This window comes from Pleurodeles waltl, chromosome 6 (assembly GCF_031143425.1).
Source record: "Pleurodeles waltl isolate 20211129_DDA chromosome 6, aPleWal1.hap1.20221129, whole genome shotgun sequence".
NCBI lineage: Eukaryota > Metazoa > Chordata > Amphibia > Caudata > Salamandridae > Pleurodeles > Pleurodeles waltl.
In genome coordinates, this window is record NC_090445.1 from 31876682 (window position 1) to 31887495 (window position 10814).

The 10814-nt window shown below is 44.2% G+C and overlaps 1 protein-coding gene across 1 annotated transcript in view; it reads left to right on the forward strand.

The window, feature by feature from the left end:
- GFI1B (growth factor independent 1B transcriptional repressor) overlaps positions 1-8206 on the forward strand; it is a 63584-nt gene extending 55378 nt beyond the window's left edge. The window contains exons 6-7 of the mRNA XM_069237131.1: positions 3297-3462; positions 6374-8206. Of these exons, the coding sequence (XP_069093232.1) occupies positions 3297-3462; positions 6374-6546 (339 nt within the window). The 3' untranslated portion in view covers positions 6547-8206. The remainder of the gene's footprint in view (positions 1-3296; positions 3463-6373) is intronic.
- The last annotated feature ends 2608 nt before the right edge of the window (positions 8207-10814 follow it).

Here is a 10814-nt window from a genome sequence, read left to right on the forward strand (position 1 = left end):
TGCTCATGTTCGAGCTGATAGCGTTGTAAACTCCTAACCCGACTTTTCACCTATCGGCAAAAGTGCATTTATATACGTAAGCCGAAAAAGTGTATTTAACTATGTAAAGCGCTCGACTTCTGCCAAGCGAAATCGCGCTATAAATTAGAGAAAAAGTAGTCCACGAGCCGGACAGAAAACAGCGAGCCTCGCATGTTTTATGTACTTGGTCGATGCGCTCGAGGAGGGCCAGCCACCGGAAAAGGCATGACGTATGCGTGCCTTCGACTAATGATAGCAAGCAGATTTTAATAGGCAAGCCCACGAACCAATGAAAAACACTGATGTGACGTCGACAGGGCTCCGAGCCCTTTTCTAAACCCTAAAGCGTCTCGCTGTGATACGCATGCGCGAGCGCATGCAATGCAGGCTCGACCCTAAAAAGGGTTCCCACCTACCATTTTGCTAGTAACAGCCAAAATTAGGGTGCACTGCCCAGTGCCACTGCACTTGCTGCAATAATGGTAACAACAACCATTTAAGAAAATTCTCCACCTTCCTTAGGGGGATCTCCCTGTGAGAGCTGTGTCTGTCCGTTTGCAAGGGAAAACGAGGCCCACACATAGCACACTTTCCTCTGGGCCACCTCCTTGAGGCTATCAATGGACAGAGAACTTAAGAAGAAACAGGCCCTCTCGCCAGGGTACCTGCAATCTGAAAGAATTGTAAATGTTGCCATTAGCTAATCACCCAATGTAAAGGCTGTTTGGATCAGAAAACTGGCTTTAAATTATGAAGTCACTATTCTTTTTGAGAGCTGTCTAAGTGTCTTAACTTTTGGAAACTTTCTTTTTAATGGACTTGTAAAAATGTTTTCACTAGGTACAGTGTAATTACCTATTTCTAAAGGTATTCTCTGAAAGCAATTGTTTTATCTTGAATGCTAAATCATTTTGTGGCAGCCTATTTTATACTCAGGAACACTGAAATTATGCAATTTTGTGGCTGTAGCATTTTCCACATAATTATGGATTTGCTGCATTTGCCACTTAATCCATCATCTGCTGCATATTCTACAGATTTTAACAAAACATGTGTTTCTAGCTTAAATTGATAAAAAGTTGCTAAAAAGGCAACATCACATGTTGACACGCTTTAGCAGGCCCATCGCAAAGCTTGGCGGTCACTTTTTTGTTGCTTATTGCTGAATTTTGGTGTTAAAGTGATACTAATGAGGTGAAACATTTGCCTACACAGTATTAAAGTGTGTAAAACTGATAAAATAATGAAGTAACACTATCACAAAAAGTGCTGCATTAAGCCACAGATTTTGGCTTTTTTTCGCCACATATTTTAGTCAACCCTACCACATAATTTGGTACTTCCAGACACACAATTCCAGCAGCCTTGCTAATACAGTGTATAATACAATTTTAAATAATGGCTTGCATATTTACAGCGCTTTGTGTTACAGGCTGGGGCTTCTTAGCATTATAAATACACAAGTCACGATTCCGCACTGTGCTAACCACGGTTACATTGTGTGACTCTCTGGTCTCACAAACAGACGTCTGCAGTGATTGCCTTGATGAACTGAAATTTGGGGCCAGATGTAGCAAAACTTGGTTTTGCGACTCGGAAATTGCGACTCCGAGCGACTCGCAATTTCCGAGTCGCAAAACCATATGCAGAACGGTGTCGCAAAGACCCACCTCATTAATATTAATGAGGTGGGTCGCAAATTGCGGCCCCATAGCGACTATGGGCACTCACTAACATGGAGGCCTGCTGTAGTCAGCAGACCTCCATGTCCGTGACTGCTTGTCAATGAAGCAGTTTGTTTTTTTAAGTGTAGCCCGTTTTCCTTAAAGGAAAACGAGCTGCACTTAAAAAAAAATCTGAAACCTTTTGTTTCGGAATTTTTTGAGGGCAGGTAGTGGTCCTTTGGACCACTACCTGCCCTGAAAAAATATTTTGGGGTCCATTCACAAAGGGGAAGGGGTCCCATGGGGACCCCTTCCAATTTGCGAGTGGGTTACCATCCACTTCAAGTGGATGGTAACTGAGACACGCGGTCGCAAATGGAATTGCATCCCACTGCGAGTCGCAAATAGGAAGGGAACACCCCTTCCTATTTGCGAGTCGGAAATGCATTTTGCGAGTCGGTTCCGACTCGCAAAATGCATTTCTGCATATGAAACTCTGGTTTGCGACTCGCAAACGGCAATTTTTGCGGTTTGCGAGTCGCAAACTGTTTCCTACATCTGGCCCTTGATAACATAAAAGAAAGTGTTCCCAAGGATTGGTTTTAATTTGCATTTATTTTTTGTTTACGGTATGTGCATTATTTATATGCAGCTGGATAAATACTTACAGAAAATGTTGTTCTTTTTAGCCACTTATCGTGGTCTTTGACCCTGCCACTATGGCACCAATAATCATAGTTGGCATACTTTTTATATGCACTGTACCTGCTGGATGTAAATAAAGACTACCCGGAAACGTGAAAAAATAAAGAGAATGTCACTCCCAGGCCATCTTCATTTACAACGGCATTTGCCCCCCCCGTGGGAGCATAACCATGGTCCCCTAAGCGGGGGCACCCCACAGTTTGAACACCACTGATATAGGGTTAAGCACACTAAACAGATACATACCTTCAGAGTATTTTGGTACTATAATTAGGACACAATGGGCCTCATTACGACCCTGGCGGCTGGCGGTAAGCTGGCAGTAACACCGCCAACAGGCTGGCGGTGTTCCGCCAGCTATTATGACCGTGTCGCAATAGCCACGGCCATACCGCCGGCCCCTCCAACATACCACCAGGCAGTCATAATCCCCAACTGCCAGCCTGTCCACGGCGGTAAACACCGCCATGGAAAAGCTGGCGGTAAGGGGAACTTGGGGTGCCCCTGGGGGCCCCATTGCACATTTCAGGCAGTGAAATGTGCGATGGGTACTACTGCACCCGCTGCACATCAACATTGCCGCTGGCTCTATTACGAGCCGGCTGCAATGTTGATGTGACTTTTTCGCTGGGCCAGCGGACGGAAACAATGTTACCGTCCGCTGGCCCAGTGGAAAAGTCATACTAGGGAGCCGGCACCTGCAGCTTCGGCGGTCTTGGAGAAAGACCACCAAAGTTGTAATGACGGCCAATATGTATATCAATATTTTGAAAATGATGTCCCAGTAGTATACTGTAATAAGGTGTCACTTTGCTGAAGACTGCTGAGAATTAGGTTTCAAGTGCATTTTTTTCCAAAAGTTGATAAAAAGTGAAAGCTGTGCAATTGGATTCTATCATCCTGCAGGAGCGAAGCTTCGAGTGCAAGATGTGCGGGAAGACATTCAAGAGGTCGTCCACGCTGTCCACCCACCTCCTGATCCATTCTGACACCCGGCCCTATCCGTGCCAGTTCTGTGGCAAGCGCTTCCACCAGAAGTCTGACATGAAGAAACACACCTATATCCACACAGGTAAAGACCGTATGAAGAAGCACACCTACATCCACACAGGTAAAGACCGTATGAAGAAGCACACCTACATCCACACAGGTAAAGACCGTATGAAGAGGCACACCTACATCCACACAGGTAAAGACCGCATGAAGAAGCACACCTACATCCACACAGGTAAAGACCGTATGAAGAAGCACACCTACATCCACACAGGTAAAGACAAAATGAAGAGGCACACCTACATCCACACAGGTAAAGACCGCATGAAGAAACCCCCCCAAGTCCACACAGGTAAAGACCGCATGAAGAGGCACACCTACATCCACACAGGTAAAGACCGTATGAAGAAACACACCTACATCCACACAGGTAAAGACCGTATGAAGAAGCACACCTACATCCACACAGGTAAAGACCACATGAAGAGGCACACCTACATCCACACAGGTAAAGACCGCATGAAGAAACACACCTACATCCACACAGGTAAAGACTGCATGAAGAGGCACACCTACATTCACACAGGTAAAGACCACATCAAAGCACACCTATGTCCACACAGGTAAAGACCGCATGAAAGCACACCTACATCCACACAGGTAAAGACCACATGAAAGCACACCAACGTCCACACAGGTAAAGACCGCATGAAGAGGCACACCTACATCCACACAGGTAAAGACCACATGAAAGCACACCTACGTCCACCCAGGTAAAGACCAGATGAAGAGGCACACCTACATCCACACAGGTAAGGACCACATGAAGAAGCACACCTGCATCCACACAGTTAAAGACCGCATGAAGAGGCACACCTACATCCACACAGGCAAAGGCTGTATGAAGAAGCACACCCACATCCACACAGGTAAACACCGTATGAAGAAGTACACCTACATCCACACAGGTAAAGACCGCATGAAGAGGTACACCTACATCCAGACAGGTAAAGACTACATGAAAAAACACACCTGCATCTACACAGTAAAGACCATATGAAGAAACACACCTACATCCACACAGGTGAAGACAGCATGAAAAAGTACACCTACATCCACACAGGTAATGACCACATGAAGAAGCACACATACATCCACACTGGTAAAGACCGCATGAAGAAACACACCTACATACACACAGGTAAAGACTGTATGAAGAGGGACACCTACCTGTACACATGTAAAGACCGCATGAAGAAGCACACCTACATCCAGACAGGTAAAGACCGCATGAAGAAACACACCTACCTCCACACAGGTAAAGACCACATGAAGACGCACACCTGCATCCACACAGGTAAAGACTGTATGAAGAAACACACCTACATCCACAGAGGTAAAGACTGCATGAAGAAACGCCTACATCCACACAGGTAAATACCTATGAAGAAGCACACCTACATCTACACAGATATAGACCACATGAAGAAGCACACCTACATCCACACAGGTAAAGACCGTATGAAGAAACACACCTACATCCACACAGGTAAAGACCGTATGAAGAAGCACATCTTCATCCACACAGGTAAAAACCATATGAAGAAGGACACCTACATCCACGGAGGTAAAGACAGTATGAAGAAACACACTTACATCCACGCAGGTACAGACCGTATGAAGAAGTACACCTACACTCACACAGGTAAAGACCGCATAGAGAAGCACATCTACTTCCACACAGGTAAAGACTGTATAAAGAAGCACACCTACATCCACACAGGTAAAGACCACATGAAGAAGCACATCTACATCCACACAGGTAAAGACCGCATGAAGAAACACACCTACATCCACACAGTTAAAGACTTTATGAAGAAGCACACCTACATCCACACAGGTGAATACCATATCAAGAAACACACCTACATACACAGGTAAATACTGTATGAAGAAGCACACTTACATCCACACAGGTAAAGACAGCATGAAGAAGCACACCTACATCCACACAGGTAAAGACCGCATGAAGAAGCACACCTACATCCACACAGGCAAAGACCGTATGAAGAAACACACGTACATCCACACAGGTAAGGACCCTGTGTAGTGAGTGCTGGTGTCCAGGGTCCATAATGACATTTGAAGGAGGGTCTGTGTGTCGGACATCACGTGACCTGTTCATATTTGAAATAGTATCTGTTGGACTTCACGTGACCTGTTCACATTTAAAGGAGAGTCTGTGTGTTGGATGTCAGGTGACCTTTTTGGATTTAAGGAGAGTCTGTGTGTTGGACTTCAGGCGACCTGTTCGTATTTGATATAGGGTCTGTGTAGTGAAGTGTAAGTTGGATTATGTTACTTAAAGATGGCCTAGGAATTGGAGTGTAGTTGAATGTTGCTATTTGAAATGGATGTCAGAGCATGGGTTGGGTTTGGCACCTGGAGGATCTGTGTATTGGAGCATAGGTTAGCTTTTGTTTTTTGAAGAAGTGTCTGTGTTGCAGAGCTGATTTATTTTTAGTCATGGATGAAGGTCTTTGAGGAGAACCTAGGCTGAATTTTAGTCTGTTACAAGGGTTTAGGTGTCGGGTGTCAGTTGATTCTGTCTGTGGTGTATTGGGAGACTCTATTTATGGCAGTGTGTTTGATTTGGCTTTGATGGTGGTGCCTGCTTGAACTCAGGGTCAGTGAAGATGTCTCAGGACAGAAGTGATATTAGCTCTGCTCTTGGTCAGGATAAGGACAGTGGAAAAGTGGTCTTCAAATTTTCTGGAGATGAACAATCCTGTTCTTTGGTAGCCCCCTAGGCTACTTCTTGTGAAGGTCCATTTCTGCTCCAGCCATAGCATGGGTGATGTTGGCTTGGTGTTTTTAGATGGATGTGGCATTGAGTATTTTAGTAGGTGAGTGATCAGATTGTCAGGTTCCTGTTCCTTATTTTGGAGCCCACTACGCTGAATTGATCTCTTTCCTCCTTTATGTTTCAGGAGAGAAGCCTCACAAGTGCCAGGTCTGTGGCAAAGCCTTCAGCCAGAGCTCAAACCTCATCACACACAGCCGCAAGCACACCGGGTTCAAGCCCTTCACCTGTGAGCTGTGCGGGAAGGGCTTCCAGCGCAAAGTGGACCTCCGGCGTCACCGGGAGAGCCAGCATGGCTGAAGTTGTGAGTGGTGGTGTACCGTAGAAGAACCACCATGGCTTAAGGTGCAAGTGGCAGCAAGGGCAGAGCTGGCACTGGTGAATGTGGGACCAGAGCAGATAAATATGTGACCGGTGGAACAGGCAAAGCCATCATGAATTACCTTGGAACAGCCAACACAAAGGAATGTTTCAGTGTGGATGGATGTGCATTAGGTGGTGCTAGGAGAGGTGTACTAGTGAGTACATAACCAGAAGCTCCTCTTTGCACTGACAAAACCCTGGTGATCCAAGCAAGAAGTGACAGTGGCCAAGGTGAAGGCGTACACACACATGCACACAACATAACATACCTATAATTATGAGGACTATTGAGGATGGATCCGGTTTCTCACGTTTTTGTGGGTTTGGCTACAGAGTGGATGCCAGGCTCGGTTCTAAGGGGTGTGCAAACCCCCAGATGCTCGCCCGGCTCACCCAAGGCCCATTCAAAAACTGCAAAACTAGTGTTTGTTCTTTTTCTTGATGCTTCACACGGTCCTGCAGTTGAAATTTCTGTGCATATTGGTTCAGCTTTCACGATTAACACTAGTGACTTGGACTACTTCAAGTGCTGGTGTCAGATGTGAATTTAGTAGGGATGGGATCTGCTGGGATATGCAGACATGAACAGCAGGGGTATCCAGTCACACTCCCACTCTAGCAAAACAGACTGCAAGCTCCCATCACAAGTCACGTAAGAGACAAAACAGTCCTCTGACAAACAATTCTGAAATGGGTGTTGCCATCCCAAAGAAAGTAGGTGAAAATGCATAACATTGGCACATATGTGTCAGCAGGCGTCTTGTTTTAGTTTCTTCCTTCTGGGAGGCCAATCCTAACTTTCAGTGCTATATTAGAAATGAGTGAAAAGTGCCCAAAACTGCAATTATTTTTCCAAATGTACTTTCATCAGTGTGATTCTACATTTGATTAGGGTTCTAAATAGTTAATGGAGTGAGTTTTGCACCCACATCCTTAAGGGATGCCCTTTTCATTTTTACCAGTAGGGGACAGAGCTTGCATTGGTGATGGTGCTGCAGAGGGCTGTCCACTTAATGTCTTTCAGGTACTCACTGAATAGGAATTTGTTGTTTCTGCTCATCCACAATCTATACATAAGTCTGAATAGGTTTTAAGTGTTTGCTTCTTCGGAGGCAGTTTTTACTATTTATTAATTTACATGTGGATCACTTATAATGTAGATGAACCCCAAGTTTTGAGAAATGTGATGCAACGGCATTGTTAAATGTGTGATTTAAGCTGACCTATGATGGAACCCATGTAAGACTAGTGCTCAGATACTGTCTTCATCCTATAAAGCAGGGCTACCCAAATGTTTTAGAACCACAACTCACTTTTTAGATGTTTTGGACCTCCCTAGCTTCAATGGAAGTGAGGCGGGCAATTTTTTAACATAACTAAAGCATCCTGTGGTACTGAACTATCATTTACAGTCACCACTTTTTCCATTGACACGGCCACTGGATTTACACAGAGGTACAGATTTACTGCTAAAACTAGATATTTCACACAAACGATAATGTGTGTGCATCGGGGTTCAGTGAATATTTATCATTTGTGCATCAGTGATTAAAGTGTCAATTTGTTTTGATCCTAATAAAATCTTCGCTTCCATCACATTATATTTTGTTTTGTGTTACAAAAATGATATCCTACGACCTTTCCTTTCACACTCCCTGTACCCCAGCAAGATTGTCACATAATTCACTTTCCCTTTCTTTCTCTGACTGCAAGTGAGAGGAGTTTGTAAACACCAATCCCTGTGGTAAAAAACATAAGCAGCAATTTGTCAGAAGACATAGCCTGACATTTGACCTTTGTCTTTGAAGCGCAGGAAATGTGACAAGATTAATACAGAATTTAAAGGTATCTTTATTGAGTGCTTGGAGTTTGAAGACGCACCAAAAATCATTAGAAAGGACTTAGAAAGGGAAAGGAACATTTACATAGCGCTTGGTTTAAAATTCTGTCTGCAGCGTGTAGCACTGCTACATTAGTCACAAGTACGTAACCCCACACTTACTACGGTTTGCAGGGGCTCTTAGAATGAATGGTGGATCACTGCTGCTCTGTACATTTTGCAACTGACTCTGTGGCATGTGATCGAGGTGCAATCGACTCAGCAAAGTTACCTGCTAAACTGTGTAGCCACATACACCTCATCAGTAGAAGACAAGGAAACATTTCTGATTGGTCAAACTAGCTTCATTTGTGTAACAGGCCTGGGCACTGCCGGGCAGTGAAATGTAGAAAAGCGTGTATTGTTATGGGCGTGAAAAAGAGACTTTTCAAGATCTGTGCAGAATATGAGCAGGGGTAGCAGAAGTGACATCACATACCCTTTAACTTTAACAACGTCACAGGAAGTGACATCATATGACTCTTGACTTCCAGGGTTTCCAGGACAAGAGGGCTGTTGCGTGACCCCAAAATCACAATAATTGTCATTGCTGAAGTTCCGCAATAAGTGCATAATTAGTATAACAGCCTAATTAGACAATGGTTATTTTAGATACCATGCATCTCATGATGCTGACTTGATCTTTGAAAGTTAAAGGGCATAACGATTACCAGACCTCTTTTGGAGGGTTCTTCACCCACAAAAAGTGAAATATTGGGGTAAAATTGTGAGTTTTAAAGTACCATTTTCATTTAAATTTCCTAAAATGCCACAGGACGTCAAAGCGCAATTATTAAACATTCAATTCCTTTCATGATGCGCGAAGCCAATGACTCCTGACGTTCCCCAGGAGTTGGCCTTTTTTTTCATAATGTGCTATGGGTGCACCCATATGTCAAAAATTACCTCCATTGTGCCAGGCCCATTATTTTGTCATGGGTGCCCCCATATTGCAAGGGTGCCTCCTTATTTAAAAAAAAGACATAAATTATATCAGTGCTAAATGTTTGGAATGTATATTGTCCGTATACCATACGTGACCCTTATGTCAACAATTACCTCAGTATGTCAGGGCAGCATTTTGTCCTGGCTGCCAATGTCTCATATGCCCAGTTGTCCACATTGTGCCAATAATTAGCCCCTTTGTGCCAGTACCAGCATTCTTCCACTCTTGTCCAGATGCTAAGTATTCCTCCAGTATGCCAATATCTTTCTAGGACTTCCCTACATGTCATGGATTACCTTAAGTGTGCAAGTATCATTACTTTACCATTGGAGTCCTTTATGCCAAGAATTCCCCTAGTGGGCCACTCTCAGTATTTTGTCAGAGGCATCTGTCATACTAAGAATTAATACAAGTAGGCTAGTGCCAGTGTTTTGCCCTGGGTATCTCCATGACACAATAATTACCTGAAGTATGCCAGAGCCACTCACAGCCTCACAAGCACCATATCACATTCCCGCTCACACTCACTCACTCACACTCGTTCTCACTCACCTTCACTCCCACTCATTAATTCTCACTCACACGCTCTTGCACTCATTCTTATTCATTCTCACTCACTCACTTGCACTCACTCTTAATCTCATTCATTCCCTCACTCTTACTTACTGACACTCAGGTCCAAGTTTACCAACTCTTTGCGCCCGATTTGCGTCAATTTTGTCACGCAAACCCAGAGCAGAATGTTAAGGTGGGATTAACTATCTAATAAAAATCACAATTTCCCTTGTGTACTATCCCAAAGTAAAGCACAGTTGCCCTAAGCTCTGCTTTACGTTATTTTTTGTGACTGTGGCGTTTTCAATTGTCTTTCTTCTTCCAGCTCTGCATGGCTGCTGTCATGTACAGCACACATACAAAGTGGGAAGAGGTTGAAAGCATGGTTTTCATGGGTGAGCACAAAGTGTTCCGTCCATTCTGTAATCTCTCTTTGGGCTTGAAACCACGCCCATGACACTTCAGTCACTTACATTGGTTCGTGGGCTTGCCTTTTAAAATCCGCTTGCTTTCATTTGTGGAAGGCATGCATATGACATGCCTTTTCCGGTGTTTAGCCCACCTACACAGCACCGGTAAAGTACCAAAAACATACGAGGCTCGATGTTTTCAGCCTGGAGTCCGGACTACTTTATCTGTTTATTTTCCACTCAGCGCGATCGCGCTGCATTTATTTTGCTTTACAACGCTAATAGCTCTAAGTCGAACAAATGCGAGACCCGTTGCATTGAAAATGCTTGTTGGTATTGGAATGGGCCCCTTCCAATACAAAACATTTGCGTCAGAGAAAGCGCATGCCTTGCACTATGGCACAAGGGTGTTTGC